Source organism: Aulonocara stuartgranti (assembly GCF_965226115.1).
Source record: "Aulonocara stuartgranti genome assembly, chromosome: 12".
In the NCBI taxonomy this organism is placed as follows: Eukaryota; Metazoa; Chordata; class Actinopteri; order Cichliformes; family Cichlidae; genus Aulonocara; species Aulonocara stuartgranti.
In genome coordinates, this window is record NC_138948.1 from 2,194,547 (window position 1) to 2,212,109 (window position 17,563).

General features: G+C 40.6%; 2 protein-coding genes across 2 annotated transcripts in view; one reads left to right on the top strand and one right to left on the bottom strand.

Annotated features, from left to right (window-relative positions):
- Positions 1-17,563, bottom strand: part of LOC309719139 (GTPase IMAP family member 8-like) — a 286,835-nt gene that overhangs the window by 36,924 nt on the left and 232,348 nt on the right. The window lies entirely within an intron of this gene.
- LOC309719492 (transmembrane protease serine 9-like) lies at positions 148-13,959 on the top strand. Its single transcript, XM_082555646.1, has 10 exons — positions 148-417; positions 574-715; positions 1,616-1,754; positions 2,010-2,279; positions 2,369-2,515; positions 11,022-11,106; positions 11,288-11,432; positions 11,807-11,942; positions 12,390-12,659; positions 12,756-13,959. Exons 1-10 carry the CDS (start codon positions 204-206, stop codon positions 12,906-12,908), a joined length of 1,701 nt encoding a protein of 566 aa, XP_082411772.1. The 5' UTR covers positions 148-203; the 3' UTR covers positions 12,909-13,959.

Genomic DNA, 17,563 nt, shown 5'->3' on the forward strand with positions numbered 1-17,563 from the left:
TTCTGAAGTGTTGGTCAGTAGTTTGTACGCTCTGTCCTTTCAGATCATTTACTTTCATAAATATTCTAATTAAAATGGGGCATTTAGAAACACTCATGAGTGTAACTGACAGTGTGGACACACACCCACTGAAACTGTGAGCTGTTGCTAGAAACATTCATACGTGTTGCTCAAAGTGTTGCACCAAGATTTGATGTGAGATAATGCACGATATAAAAAAGAGCTTAAGGTCATCACTTATGACCAGTCTGACCAGAGGCATTAGAACAACATCAGCACTCCTCAGTTTTGTGTGTGATTCATCACAGCGGGTTTCACTGCATTCAACATCTGATCTACCACAGCCAGGAAAAATGTTCTGCCTGAGGAGTTTCGGTCTTTTCCTCTCGTGCGTGCTCCTCTTCATCACACAGCCAGGTGAGTAACGTTTCTATTGGGCTTTAATGAATGATTGTGTTATGTAAACAACAAAGAACACATTGCTGATATCTTGGTGCAGTGTTTTTCCACTCATCTGTTCTTGACTTGATCATGTGCTGATTTATGTTTTTGGATATTTTCTTTTTGTTTCAGGTCACGGTTCTGAGATCATTCAAGGGAAAGAAGTCGAGCCGCACTCGCTGCCTTTCATGGCTTATTTAAGAGGTAAACTGTCTTCGTGTGGAGGGACATTGATCCATCCACAGTGGGTGCTGACGGCTGCCCACTGCACTCGGTAGGAACATGAACTTTTAATTTTTTCTTATTTTTTTCTAAAAAATAAAATTACATTATTTATTTTTTACAGACAGTGTGAAACATTGTCTCCTTTGTTAATTGTGATAAATTGTAATGTCCATGCACTCACTCTACTAATACATACTGGTTTAGAGTGAGTGCATTAAAAATGACATTGCTATTACACAATGCTGCTTATCATTTTACTGCGAAGGTCAGTACAAACATTTTAGCACGTTGCTATATCTACATGTCTTTCCTCATCTTATATTCTTGTTTTCTTACATTATAGACAGAAACCAAACAGGTGAATGTGTTTGTGGAAACCACTCAAAGTTTGTCTTCATGAAATGTGTGAAAGACAACAGCTTGAATGAAAACAGAGGTTTATCACATCATAAATGTATTTAAAAAAACAAATGTTTCTCTAATTCAGCTTTCATTACATTCACACATGAAGAAAATCTGCCTTTTAAATAGTAAAGCTGAACGTTTTAAGGTGTTCCAGCTGCTCCAGAGCTGGAACAAGAAAGTAGGAAGTAAAATCGATCCAGAGTCTTCAAAGGTCAAAACACACACGTTTCTATAATTTTACATGTCAAGCTGTTTAAGCCAAGAACTGTACAGATATTTACAACTCTTAAAACATTTTATATTATTGAATTCTTATTTTTTTCTTATTCTTGATTTATAATATTTTATATTGTTGAAGTTTGTATTTCAGCTGGAGGAAATACGATGCTACGATGTTGCTAAGTCTCTAATGATCATCAGAGACTTAGTAACAGCCATTACGCAGCCAGATGTATTAATATATACACTAATAGCATTAATATGATTATTCTTATAGAAACTCCTGATCTGTTAACCCTCTAAATGTGTAACTTTTCTTTGACAGTATGTATAAGGTGGTCCTGGGAGCGCACTCCATCAGGAAAAAGGAAAAAGATTCAAAGCAGATCCAAGAGGTTGAGAAACTTTTTCCACATCCCAACTATACCCATGTAACCAAGGGCAACGACCTCATGTTGGTGAAGGTAAGGTGGTAAACTAATGCCCAAAAACAAGTCAAGTAAAAATGCAACAGGATTAATGCATTTGTTTTTACCTTACATGACGTATGTCTGTGTATGTCTACGTTTCAATAATACTGCACATATTTCCCATTTTCAAAGTAAAACATGCAAATAAATGACGGTTCAAGACTTTAGCACAGTGCTGCATAAATATAAGCTTTAAGACCAACTCTGTAAAGTTACTACATCAGTGTCACTCAGTGTTTCTTTTTTTAGCTTCAGGAACCAGTGACTCTGACCAGGGCAGTGAAGTGGCTCGAGTTTGGCAACACTGTGAGAGACCCGGCAGCTGGCAGCACGTGTCTGGTGGCTGGATGGGGACGAACCGAAACAAAACGACCATCAGACGTCCTCAAGTCTGTCAATGTGACTGTGGTCGGCAGGCAGAAGTGCAACTCTCGTGATTATTACGACCACGACCCTGTTATCACTGATGACATGATATGTGCTGGTTCAGATGGTACAAACGTCGCTGATACCTGTCAGGTACGTATGAAGAATACATGTATTTTTCCTTGTTTCCTTGCATTCAGCTCAACACCTGAAACACTGTCATGTGTTTGTTCTTGCTGCAGGGGGATTCAGGAGGCCCGCTGTTGTGCGATGGAGCGCTGGTTGGAGTCACTTCTTTTGGACGGGGTTGTGGTGTCATTAAAAAACCTGGAGTCTACTCGTTTGTCTCAAGGAAACAACTGAAGTGGATCAAGGAAACATTAAAGTCAGCTTAAATGTCATGAAAGCACAGGCGTCAGTCTCTACGAGCAAGAGGAGAATCTTTGATGCTTTCATGTTAAATCTCTCGGTGATGTCTCTGTAGACCATTATCCATTTTATCATTTCTCATTTTTTAGTTTCTGCTAGCTTGCTCACATTCTGCACATGTAGCGGTGCTGTCACGGTCAGTCGTTTCCACTGCAGGAACTGAAGGCGGGAACATTAACTGGACTGACCTGAACACGTTTTTTAGCCATTCAGTATTAAAAAAGGCACAGCCACTGTGATGGTTTATGGATTGCTGTTTTTCATTTTAGCTGTTGTAATTACAGGTGTATACACAACCCTGTATAAGTGTGATGACCTCGCAACGATCACGACAGCTCCAAAAGCAATCTTCACATTTCTACAGGGGAAAATGAGCTTTTTTACCCTGCAATTTACTGATTTGTGAAAAGATGTTATTTTCACTCAAATTTTAATTTGTAATTTCTCTTTTTCAATTATTTTTAATTATCACACATAATCCATGAACATAAAACAAAGTGAGTTTATTCAGTCTGTCAGTCATGGTTTGTCACCATCTCCTGTGTTAGAAACTAAAAATTGTGGCCAGAATGTTTTTATGCTGAATTTTTAAGCATAAATTCTTGTGTATTTTATTGCTCTTTGAATATTTGTGCTAAAAAAAACAAAAACAAACAAACACATTTTCTATTCTTTCTACTTTCGAATAAAGCTCGTGGCTCTTTCTTTCATTCATGGTTCTTTCAAAGCGTCCTGTTTTTTGCACCACATACTTCACTCTTTCACACAGACCTGAGATCACCAAACACATGATATGTGCTGGTTCAGATGGTACAAACGTCGCTGATACCTGTCAGGTACGTATGAAGAATACATGTATTTTTCCTTGTTTGAGGTAAATGTTCATTCAGCTCAACACCTGAAACACTGTCATGTGTTTGTTCTTGCTGCAGGGGGATTCAGGAGGGCCGCTGTTGTGTGATGGAGCGCTGGTTGGAGTCACTTCTTTTGGACGGGGTTGTGGTGTCATTAAAAAACCTGGAGTCTACTCGTTTGTCTCAAGGAAACAACTAAAGTGGATCAAGAAGACAATGAAATCATTCTGAATGTCATGAAAGCACAGGCGTCAGGCTGCACGAGCAAGATGAGAACCTTTGATGGTTTATGGCAAATCTGTCAGTGCTGTGTCTGTAGACCATTCTGCATTTGATCATTTTAGTGTTTCTCTTACATTTCATTATATTTTAGCTTCTGCTTTGCAATAATTGTTACACACTCTGCGCATATACAGTATGATAGCAGCCCTCTGTTGGTTAGTCCATTACTGCCATTGAAGGAACTTAAAGCAGGCACAATGTGGCACAAACATTAACTGGACCCCAAACCATCTGGGGGGGGGGTAAATCAGCTTCCTGAAACAAGCTGCAAATTCCTGCTGCAGGACTTATTTTCATTTTGCTCTCTTCAGAGAGATTCACCACCTCCTGTATTATATTCTTTCTTTTTTTTGCACGCTTTCTCATTTGTTCATTTCTCATTCCAATTATTTGTGCTTAAAAACCAACAATGATATTTCTCTAACTTTCTAATAAAGCTGAACGCATGAATAAAAAGACACATTTCCGTCCTCTTTCTTTCATTGTTTCAGAGGATCTCTGACATCCAGCACATCCATAAAGTCATGATTTCAGCATCTCCACCAACTCTGTGTCTTTGTTTATCTCATTATTATTCCAGCAGCCTTCTTTATTTAAAGTTTAGAACAGCATAGTTAATATTATTTATGATAAATGTGACCTCAGGTGTTAAAACAATATCAGCACATCTCATTTCCCATTGGTCTGTTTTTACTGTCTGACTGAGGGTGAGATCACATCCTGTGAGCTCAACATAGAAACTGTGAGTCGTTGAGTTTCAGAGCATTTCACACCTGATAAAGAAAAGAGAAGAAGAAATGATCTGCGTGAGAACAAGAAGGAAGTGTTTGCATGTGTGGTGTAATAAAGAGCTGCTAATCACCCTATAAACTGAAGTCTGACAGGTTTGCAGAGGAGCAGGACGCTGAGGATTAATATTAATGATATATTTCTGTTCTGTTCCTTCAGAACCAAAGTAACAAATTGCTTCACTGGACTGACCAAAACATTAAAAACATGTGAAAATATATTAAATGAATAATAATAATAAAAACAGAAGGGAATAAAAAAAAAAAACACAAAGCAAAAAATATCAAGACATAAAACATTCTACAAAAGCCAGACTGCTTAAGTAGTCCTGCACTGCCGGGACTGCGATCCCAAACTCCTGAGAAGGAAACAGTGGTAGCTGATACCGGAGACACATCTCAATGACATGAATGAGTCATAAGCAGGGCTGGGACAAAAAATCAGCCCAGGCATTTTATGATATACAATTTTTATTCGTTATCAAGAATAGCATAAAACATAACAACCAAACAGAAAAGAAAGAGAAAAAATTTTTACACATCCACACACACACAAAACATGTTTTCACTCAATTATTTAAAGTTATTCCTCACGAAAGAACTGCTGCTAATTTAGGAGGAAATGAGGGTCTCTTTCTCAATGTTTGGTCCCCTTAGCTTTCTTATTTGCCAAATGTTTTGTCCCAACTGTTGAGGGGGGGTGGTTGCGATTAAGATGTTCTCAGTTAAATAGGAAGTAAGTGTAAAGGACAATTCATTCTTAGAGTTTATCTTTTTGTCTTTCTATATCTGTGGGTAATTGAGTGAAAATGTGTTTTGTGTGTGTGTGTGTGTGTGTGTGTGTGTGTGTGTGTGTGTGTGTGTGTGTGTGTGTGTGTGTGTGTGTGTGGATGTGTAATTTTTTTTCTCTCTTTCTTTTCTTTCTTTTCTTTTCTGTTTGGTTGTCATGTTTTGTGCTACTCTTGATAACGAATAAAAATTGTATATCTAAAAAATACCAAAAAAAAACTCCATATATCTCGTTCTGGGTGTGGAGACTGCAGGGACAGACCCAAAGGGGTTAATAAAAGTTAATTTTCTTAAAAAAGCTAATCCAACAAAGCCTGTAGTAAGGGGTAATGGGACATAAAAGGTAACCAAAACTCAGATAGAAAGGTAGTTGTAGTCAACTACACTCACCTGAAACCACAAGATTTAATTGAACGTGCCACAGGATTCAGTGACAGTAATCTCTGGCTGGACTGGGTGGCTCAAAATAGGGAACAGCATGTAGATGATTGTGTTGCCTGTGCCACAGCTAGGCCTCGTTTGTCCACTGAACCTGCGCCTCTGTATCCAGAGGATGAGTGGGGTTATAATTGTATGTTGAGGCTGACTAGAGAAGCTGTGTCCACAGGAGAGTGCACCACACTGTCAAGTTTATATCCACCAATTGACAAGCGCACACAGGTAGGATCATTTATACCCAAACAAAATAATTACACATGTTTTAAATTCTCAACGGACAGTGTGAAATACTCTCATGGGAAGGACCACAAATAATGGAAGTGACACAAACACCATAATAGGTACATGGGCTAGAAGTGGTTGTATTATTACTGTGGACATCACACCCTTTGGGGAGTGTGGGGACATGTGCTATGGTGCGGTTAGAGGCACCAATGATGCCTATAGGGAGTAAGGTAAAAGCTATACCACAACATGACACGCGCACATTGATGTGTATGTGCCATGTTTGGTGACATGTGTTGTACTTTCATTCCCAGCAACACTGCTCCAGATGGCTCTGTAACCAGGGCTCTGGAGGGTTTGAAAACGTTGTCCAAAACTATGCATGAACATTCGGGAGTCAATAATGTACCGGAGAACTGGGTGACATCTGTGTTTGGCCAATGGAAGGGTGTGTTTATGTCTGCCATGTTTTCTCTTGTTACTTTCATGGGAATATAGGTTACAGGTTGTTGTCTCATTCCTTGTGCCAGACGAGTGCTGGAGAAACTGATAGAGAAGTCCATGAATCCTGGGTGCCACTTCCTGGCTGACCCGTTCTGCACTCCGAGGAGCCTCAGGTTGAGCTTCTTCCAGAGCTCCTTCTGGGCTGAAATGCGAAAGAGGAAGCAAAGTCACACTCTGTGTAGTTATGCTGCCTTGTGATGTCCCAGCTACTGGCTGAGACTGGGTCACCTCTGGTGTAGCTGCCATTGATTGAGGCTGAGTCACCCCTGTGGTGGCTCCCTCTGCCTGCCGGAAGAGAAAGAACAGACCATGCTGATGCAGTGGCCGTACTTGCGACTCTTCCTGACACTCTGTGGTCAGCAGGACCCACAAATGTGGGCCTGGCAACTTTATTTCAGCTGAAGTCAATGGACTCAATGATAAGGATAATCAATTCAAATGTAAAGAGGTCCAGTTAGAGAGAATATCCTTAAACAAAGAGTCAAGATTCAAAGTGTTTAATGTCATATGTACAAGAAGAAAAAGCATTTCTCTGTGCAACGAAAGTCTTTCTTTGCTTCCAAACACAAATGCCGGTTAGGTTTCAGAAGATCATAAAGTTCCACATACATTATAATTCAATACAAGATTTATATTGAAGTAGCCTAACAGTGGTATCAGTGTCTGCAAATGTCAAATAAAGAAAGTACAGTTTAGCAATAATTATTATTAATTTTCACAATGAAGGAGCAGAGAATAAATGAGAAACATCAAACATCTGAGTTCAGATCTGAACTGCAGCCCGCCTGTTGGTGACCAAGGCTCTATGATGTGTTGCCAAAAGTGTCAAACAACACCCAGCGGCACTGTGAGCTGCACATAAACCACAGGTGCTAAAACAAAATCAGACATCAGTTCACGTCTCTATTTTTGCTGACTCATCGTTGGATCACATCCTGTGAGCTCAACAGAAAATGCTCGGTGCTTTTAAGAATCTGATAAAAGAGAGATAAGAAGAAATGTTCTGCTGAGAAAAGTATTTTTATCTCATGTGTTGTCACAGTCTGCGCTGGCAGACCGTGGGGTTGTGGGGACAGAGGACCCAAATGCTGGACTCTTGGAAGCAGACAGTGTGTTTGTTTACAGTGTCGTTGTGGTGGAATTAAGGCACGACGGGTCCAAGGATCATAGTTTTGAGCCATTTTATTGAGCACTTCTCACCACAACACACACCAACCCCTGAGTCCCCGTGTGTTAACTCGCCCTACATGCACGGCACCGCAGACCACGCCCGACCACAGTCATAAATAATTGCACAACAAACAATCCCCCTGCACCCCGATTGCCGTTCCGTGTCTTCTTCCCAGTGCTCGTGCTCCATGTCTCCGCTCCCATGATACTCCTTGCACACTGCCCCCTGAAGATGCCTGTAAACTGGTGCTCAAACACACATATGCACCGAGGGACAGCAGCACCAAAAATACACAAGTCCAGAAACTATTCCTGAGCCCTGGGTCCCTCAGACCCAGCTCCCTGACATGTGTTGAGCAACACAGTTTAATAAAAAGAGATGATCAATGTCAACTAAACATGAGCAAGTTATGTGACTTTACCAAATTAAAAACATTTCAAAAATACATTAAAAATATTTTTAAAAAAATACATAAAGCAAATAATAATAATAACAAATATGCAAACAAAAGACAAAAAAGCCCAGATTATATAAGTAGGTTTTCATTTATTTATTTTCCACATATGAGGAACTGGCTGTGCTCACTCAATAATTACGCCTTATACAATAAAACAATGTGACCAACAAATAATGGAAGAAATTCCAACACAGTACAGAGAGTTGGGGAATGGCTGCAATCACAGCATTGTACGATGGTGACAGATGGACCCTTAGGCCCCCTCCTCCATTCAGAGATGGTCTTTCCCTGTTCACATAAATGGCCTCCTTGACTCCGTGCTCCTCCCTGTCCAGGATGTGAACATCCTCATCATTGATTGATTGAATGATTGATTGAGTCCTGGCCTGACGAGGTAGCTCTGCTGTGTTGTGCCATCCTCTTTGCCAGAGGGTGTGTGGTCTCCTCGATGTATGAATCCTGGCAATCCTCCTAGTACTTCACAGCGTACACTATGTTACCCTCTTTGTGTCGGGGGACCCGATCCTTGGGTTGGACCAGTTTTTGCCACAGCATGTTTTTGGGCTTTAAAAGCCACAGAGACACTGTTTAGAAAAAATGTTTCACCTCCTTTGTTTAGTGTTTGGTTATGTGAGATTATTGCATGTTTGTATATTGAAGAGGTTCGTTATCGTCTGGCTTACACTCACTTTAAGTTTGCCAAAATCTGGGGCCTTTCTCAATTATATTAATGGGGATTCGGAACTAAAGAAGCTTCTCAGATGAGAGGTCAAACATCTTCAAGCAACTTAAACAAGTCCAAATGCTTTTCTTTCCAATCGGACACACAAACCTCTCCACCACGATAAGGTAGCAATTCACGGACAGGTGTCTGTCTCCTGAATCCAAATCTGCTCTCTCTTTCTAGTCCCTGTCACGACTCTTGCTGCAGCATTTTGGATTAACTGAAGGCTTTTCAGGGAGTTTTTAGGACTTCCTGATAATAAGGAATTACAGCCGTCCAGCCTGGAAGTAATAAATGCATGAAGTAGTTTTTCAGCGTCACTCTGAGACAGGATTAGGGATGGGTACTGGTATCCGGTGCCATGATGGCACGGTAGTAACCAGACCGAAAAGCAGCGAACATTTCGGTGCTTTTTTTGTTGCTTTTTTTTCCTGAGCTGTGACACATTTTAGATTCTAGCCAATCATTTTACGTTTCCGAGGATAGTAGGCGGGCCCAGGTACGTACGTTCAGTTAGAGCAGAGCTACAGATTAAAAATGCCCAAAGCGAAGCGGTCAAAAGTCTGGCTGTACTTCACAGCAAAAGATGCAAACTCAGCAGCAACAAGTGCTTTAAGCTGATACTGTGATACTGTCAAAGGAGGTAACACCTCAAATCCGATGAAACACCTGGCGACGCATAGCGTTTTTTTTAAAGCCGAGAAATGCGCCGTATTTGATAGCTTGCTGCGAGACCTCACACCGAGCACATCTACTGCGGGTGTGGTGCCTGTTATGCAACATCCCCCAAGAACCCGAAGAGGAGAGTCCTGGCCCCTAGCCCTGCCAGTGTAGCAGGAATGATGAGGATGATGATGCAGCAGCAGCCGTTCTTCTCTGCGTGAGTAGCTTAATGTTGTTCGTGTGTAATTTACGTTGAGTAGGCTAACCACGCTATTACATTAATGCATGTAAGGTGAACTAGCAAACATCATCATAGCTACATGCGGCTGTCTTCTTGTTTGATGGCAGATGCTCCCTTCACCCTGGCCAAAAAGGCTAAAATGACCAAAGAAAAAGTGGGAAACAGTTAAACATGAGAGGTTTTTGGACAAAGTTTGTGTTTTTTCCATTGTTTAAGCACTGCTTCCAGCCAAGAGTGATGCCATATATGCCCCATAGCTGCAGAAAAGGCTAACATTGTTATCTTTTTACAAAAAAACAGCTGAACATGAGAAGTTTTTGGACCAATTTTGTGTTCTCCATTCTTTAAGCACCGGCACAGTTTCAAAAGTACCGGTTTGGCACCGGTATCAGATAAAACCTAAACGATACCCATCCCTAGACAGGATATTTCTAACGGGGCGATCGTGACTCAAGAGTTTGGTGTTCGTCTTGTAATCGGAAGGTTGCCGGTTCAAGCCCCAGCTCGGACAGTCTCGGTCGTTGTGTCCTTGGGCAAGACACTTCACCTACCGCCTACTGGTGTTGGCCAGAGGGGCCGATGGTGCAGTATGGCAGCCTAGCCTCTGTCAGTCTGCCCCAGGGCAGCTGTGGCTACAACTGTAGCTGCCTCCACCAGTGTATGAATGTGAGAGTAGATGAATAGTGGTATTGTAAAGCGCTTTGAGGGGTCCCGAAAAGCGCTATATAAATGCAATCCATTATTAACTTTAGAGATGTTGCACAAATGGAAGAATGCAGTCTTACATATTTGTTTAATATGTGCATTGAAGGACATGTCCTGGTCAAAAATGACTCCAAGGTTCCTCACAGTGTTACTGGAGGCCAAGGTAATGCCATCCAGAGTAAGAATCTGGTTAGATACCATATTTCTAAGATTTTCAGGGCCGAGTACAATAACCTCAGTTTGATCTGAATTAAGACATTCCTGAAGTTTACTAAATAATACAAGATATTACAAAGATACAGAATGCAACTTTGTAATATATAAAAAATATATTTTAATAACAGTAATATATATATATATATAAAAAGGCTCTAATAGACGCAAATAGTGCCAGTTATAAATACCCCAGTATATTTCACAAATTAAATACATATGGTTGTTCTGAAAGGGGGTGGAGTTGGGGGAGTTGGGGGTGTAGATATTACTGATACTCCTGACCATCGATTTGAAGGTTTGAGTGAGTGTTGTTTTGCTGACTCATTCGTTTCCACGGTCAGACCACATCCTTTGAGCTGAACATATAAAGCTGAGCATCACAGTGAGTTTCAGTGCATTCAGCGTCTGATCAAAGAGAGAAGAAGAAGAAATGTCCTGCCTGAAGAATTTCAGTCTTCTCATCTCATGTGTGCTCCTCTTCATCATCCAGCCAGGTGAGTGATGTTTTCTACTGTAATTTATTTACCTATTGGTAATTTTAATCTTCATGTAAACGAGCATAATGCAAAGTCACACTGCTGATCTCCTTCAGTGTTGCACAGCAGTTGGTGCAGTGTGTTTGTTTCACTCATCTTTTCTTCATTCATGTGTCCTGATATTTTGTTTCTGTTTCAGGTCGTGGGTCTGAGATTATTAATGGGAAAGAAGTCAGGCTACACTCACTGCCTTTCATGGCTTATGTGAGAACTGTGACTAAATCTTGGTGTGGAGGGACATTAATCCATCCACAGTGGGTGCTGACAGCTGCTCACTGCACTGGGTAAGAATCTGAGGTCCTATTTTCCTCAATTTTAAAAATAATGCAGTATTTATTTTCAACAGACTATTATTCCTTCAGTAACTACCCAGAGGTCACTGCCCTCACCTGTGGTCACGAGCTCTGGGTAGTTACTGAAAGAATGAGATCAGGGCCACAGCAGCAGAAATGTGCTTTCTGTACATTTAAATTTCTTCATTCAGCTTAAAAAGAGAAAATAACGCAGATTCAACCAAAGCTCAGTAACAGCTATAACCCAGCCATATGTAGTAATACACAATAATAAGGAACTATGATGACTGTTTTAGAAGCCGCTGACCTGTTAACCTTTTAAATATGTAAACCTTCATCACCAGATTGTGTTTTTTCTTTTACAGGAGTTACTGGGTGATGCTGGGAGCCCACTCCAGAACGAAAAACGAACATTCCAAGCAACTCCGAGTCGTCGAGAAAAGTTTTCCTCATCCTGACTACTGTTGTGCAAAGCACGACAATGACCTCATGTTGCTGAAGGTAAGGTGATATATCAGGGTCTGATACAAATGATGTAAATGCACTGCTTCTTATTTAGCACCTTTCTACTCTACCTGAGCTCTGAGAGTGTTACACAACATGGTTACACTTGTTTTCTGTGCTTAAGTGCTTTCTAACACTCACACACTCACACTCTAACGTAGCATCAGAGCGCATCGTGGGGTTCAGTATCTTGACATGCAGACTGGAGAGACCAGGGATCAAACACCAAACCATCCGATTAGTAGATAACCTGCTGTACCTCCTACAGCCAACTCAGGTTTTGCTTACTTAACTAAAACTTAGTTTCATTCTTTAAATTATAAAATATATTTCAATGTGTGTATAGACATGTTTCAACACATCACTGCACATATTTTATATTTTCAAAGCAAAGTATTATAAATAAATGAGTGGTGATTCAAGACTAAATTTTTTTTTTATCAGCTTAACAAACCGGTGTTGGAAACCAGGGCAGTGAAGTGGCTCGAGTTTGGCAACACTGTGAGAGACCCGGCAGCTGGCAGCAGGTGTCTGGTGGCTGGATGGGGAGTAACTGAAACAAAACAACCATCAGACGTCCTCATGTCTGTCAATGTGACTGTGGTCGGCAGGCAGAAGTGCAACTCTCGTGATTATTACAACCACAGACCTAAGATCACCAAACACATGATATGTGCTGGTTCAGATGGTACAAACGTCGCTGATACCTGTCAGGTACGTATGAAGAATACATGTATTTTTCCTTGTTTGAGGTAAATGTTCATTCAGCTCAACACCTGAAACACTGTCATGTGTTTGTTCTTGCTGCAGGGGGATTCAGGAGGCCCGCTGTTGTGCGATGGAGCGCTGGTTGGAGTCACTTCTTTTGGAGAGGATTGTGGTGTCATTAAAAAACCTGGAGTCTACTCGTTTATCTCAGAGGGACAGCTGTACTGGATCAAAACCACGATGAAGTTATTCTAAATGTGTGAAACCACCAGCATGATTTGATTTCACAGGTGTCAAACTCCAGGCCTCGAGGGCCGCTGTCCTGCAGGTTTTAGATGTGTCCTTGATCCATCACAGCTGATTTAAATGCCTTAATTACCTCCTCAACATGTTTTGAAGTTCTTATGAAAGGTACTGGTAATGAACTCATCATTTGATTCAGGTGTGTTGACCCAGGGTGAGATTTAAGACCTGCGGGACACCAGCCCTCGAGGCTTGGAGTTCGACACCCCTGCTGTAGACCATTATCCGGTTTATAATTTCATTGCTCCTTTTAAATTTTATGATAGCTTAGTTTCTGCTAGCTTACTGCACTTTTTTTTATAGATTCTGCACTTGGCTAGTCTGCTGCATACACAATTGGAAACACAGTTTGGCATTTTACCCTCTTTCACCATACAAACTGTACAGAAACAGGGTTATTTCTAATAATAATTTTTTCAAATAAATTAAAGAATTCCCAAACATAAGTGTTCCTGGTTGTTGCAGTAAAACCAGGGAGAAGCATTTTTTATGTATATACAAAACCAATGAACGTAAAATATTATTGTATTATATCCTACTGTTTTATTGTAGGGTCTACTTTACAATATAAAGCACCTTGAGGTGACTGTTGCTGTGATTTGGTGATGTTTGAATAAAATTTAATTTAATATAATTGAAATTGAAAATAAAAAAAGTGAGATATTCAGACTGTCAAACAGATTCAACACATCTTATACAACCAACTGAAAATGAGGCTTGTGGACAGTTTTTTTGAAAAAGACATTCTTTACATTCTTATTTGTTCCATTTCACATTATGACTGTGTGCTTGATATACTTGCTACTTTTTTACTTTCTAATAAAGCTGGAGGCATGAATAAATAAAGACACAATTCCTTCTCTTTTTCTTTATTTGTTTGCACTGCAGTTTCAAACTGTACCTTTCAAATGTCATTGTTAAAATGCTTAGAGAGTTTTATTGTCATTGTGCAGTTTCTTGCAAAGTGAAAGTGGGTAGCTGGGCCACAAGGTGCAAAAGTAAAGAAGGGAAAACAATATACAACGAGGGGGGGAAATAAATAAAAACCAATATATATGTATACATGTGTGTGAGTGAACTAATATACATGGTGTATACATAGGAAAGATTGAAACAGAAACATAACTACAGTATGCAGCTGTACAGAATAGAATAAAATAAAATACTATATACAGTAGAATAAAATAGAATAAAATATACAATAGGATAAAAATAGAATACAAATTCTGTATACAACTGAGTAAAAATACAACGATGCCAGAAAGGAATATTGCACTTAGTGTTATTGCACATGTGTGGATGTGTGTGTTTGATCAGTTGGAGTCTTTGTTGTGGAGTCTGACAGCAGTGGGGAGGAAAGACCTGCGAAATCTCTCCGTCCCACACCGTGGGTGTAGATGATCAATAGCAGCATTAGAGTGGATGTGTTGGAGAAGTCTGCCACCAAGGACTTGTTTAACTTCCTCAGTGCCCTCACCCCCAGTGATGGGCAAGTCTTTCCCCTCATCTTCAGACTCTGCTTCCTCTACAAAAGACATGTCACTGGGATTAAGGAAGTCCTCGAAATACTCCTTCCACCAGCATGCAATATCCTCAGTTCAAATGATCAGCGCTCCACTCACACTATACACAGTGCAGATATATCACTGCTTTCCCCTCTCGAGTTCCCTGATGGTTTGCCAGAACCCTTCGAGGCAGTCCAAAAGTCTTTTTCCATGGCCTCTTCGAATTCCTCCCACACCCAGGTTTTTGCTTCACCCACTGTAAAAGCTGCGTTCCACATGGCCTGTCAGTACATATCTACTGCCTCTGAAATCCCACAGGCTAACTAAGCTTGATAGGACTCCTTGTGCCTGATTCTTCCCTTTACCTCCAGTGTCTACCATCTGGTTCAGGGTTACCACCGCGAATGCTGCTGGAGCTCTGCCTGAGGTGGGAGTTGAAGAACTCGCAGATCAGGCATTCCCAGCGCACCCTCCTTATTCGTTTAGGCATGCCATGTCTCCAATTGGGCAAAGCTGTCAAAGACCCTGCAAGTGTCTGGACGGGTATAAATGCCTGATCTGCGAGTCATATCATATCTAGCAGTAGAGGAACGCTGTCTGATTTGACTCTGCACTGTACCACTGTACATGGTTGAAATGACAATAAAAGTAACTTGAGGAGATGGAGAAAAGCAGCAGAACAGCACAGAGAGGACTGAGAGGCCATGACACAAACCTGGTCTGTAGTGATGGCCACATGAAGCTTTCTGAAGCATTAACGCATCAAAAAAAGGCTTCATTACTCCAAGCTTTTCAACACAGTCCTCTTTGGGGACATCTGGTGGCCAAAAATATGAAGAGCAGCTTGAATAATAATAATTTCAATGAATTAACCTTCCTTGTTTAAACATGTGCTATGATGTGTTCTCACTTTGCTTCTGACTTCTTGACATTTGTAAACATAAAAGATGAAAATGCATCATATCTTGTAAAATGCTGCTGCTGTGAGGTCCCGCCTCTATGTGGTATATTTGTATAGCGCTTTACTTAGTCCCTAAGGACCCCAAAGCACTTTACACTACATTCAGTCACACACACATTCACACACTGGTGATGGCAGCTACATTGTAGCCACAGCCACCCTGAGGCGCACTGACAGAGGCGAGGCTGCCGGACACTGGCGCCACCGGGCCCTCTGCTTTTGATGGAGTAATGAAACAAATCTTGTTGTGTCGGCTATTTTAACATCTTTGGAAAAAAACAAAACAAAACACTAAGCCAGTATTTTGGTAACATGTTGAGTTTCCTGTGGACTGTTATCTTTCAAGGTAAGGCTCACAGTGTTCCTCTGATCACTGTATCAAACACTGATTTCCAATTCTGAGAATCACTCATCTATGAATGCAGCCAGTTTCTTCTATGATTTTCCAAACAAAGACAGTTTTACCAGACAGCCAGACATAAAAGTATTTTAGGAGAGAATAAAATCATTAAAAGAATAATGGTAACAAAGTCATGATGAATCAAAAGCCAGAGAATAAAAATGGGTCTTTAGACTGATTTAAAAAGTATCCAGTGTTGGGGAGGACCTGATATGCAAAGGCAGTGTATTCCACAGTTTGGGGGCAGTCACAGCAAATGCCTGGTCTCCTCTGTGTTTCAGTCTGGACCTAGGGACAACCAAAAGCATTTGGTCTGCAGACCTCAAGGATCTTCACAAGGGGAGAATACCAGGTTAGGAGATTAGCAAGATACGTAGGGGCTAGTCCATGCAACGTCTTAGAAACAAGTCTTAAGATCTTAAAGTCAATTTGAAAGCTGACTGGCAGCCAGTGTAGTGATGCAAGTATAGGAGAATAATGATCTGATTGCGTGTGCCAGTTAGGAGTCGTGCTGCAGCGTTTTGGACTAGCTACAGTTGGCCATTTGATGAAGAGGTAATACCGGAGTAGAGACTATTACAGTAGATGAGATGAAGGCATGGATTGCTGAAACAGAAAGGGCTTAACCTTTGCAATTATGCAAATATGAAAGAAGCTGGTTTTGAATACATTGACTAAATGTACATTGAAATCTACATTGACCATAAGTTTCTTGCAAACAGTTTTTTATAGTATCCTAAGGTGTCAAGGTCATAACAGTCAGAAGGACCCAAGACAATGACCTCAGTTTTCTGTTCATTTAGAGCCCTCCATGCCTTGACATCTTCTAGACAATCAAACAGTCCCTTCCCAGGATTCACCGATTTCCATTTCAGTGGAATATGAGAATCATCTGCATAGCAATGAAACAAATTACCTTTTTTTAAAACAAGTGATCCCAACGGGAGCGTGTAAATTCAAAAGAGGACTGGGCCAAGGGTAGAGACTTGGCCCTTGGCAAAAAAGCGTGGTCCTTGGAGACAATGTGTCTCTGAATCTAACAGAGAAAGTACGATTAGATAAGTAGGATTTAAATCATTCCAAAGCAAGCCCTTTAATTTCAGCATATTGTTCCAGTCGAGAGATAAGAATCCTGTGATCTACCATGTCAAAAGCAGCACTGAGGTCTAATAATATTAAAATAGCAGAATCTATAAATCTATAGTCTGTAAAAGTTAAAAGGTCATTAAAAACTTTTAAAAGAGTGGTTTCAGTGCTGTGGTGCATTTAAAACCGGACTGCAATAGTTCACCAATGTCATGTTGATCTAAAAAGGTTTAGAGCTGCAAAAGGACAATTTTCTACAGAACCTTTGACAAAAAGAACAATTTAGAGATTGGACGGTAGTTTGATAGAACTGTTGGGCCCAGATTCTGTTTTTTAAGGATTGGTTCAACCACGGCATGTTTAAAGTCAGAGGGAACAGACCCAGACTGAAGACTGGTATTAACAATGGAAGCAAACATGTACAGTGGTTTGCAAAAGTATTCGGCCCCCTTGAACTTTCCCACATTTTGTCACATTACAGCCACAAACATGAATCAATGTTATTGACGTGAAAGACCAACACAAAGTGGTGCACAGGTGAGAAGTGGAATGAAAATCATACATGATTCCAAACATGTTTTACAAATGGGTTTTTTTTTTTGTGATCACACTTGCTAATGTGTATCTTCCTCCAGAATGGGATAGAAAATTCTTT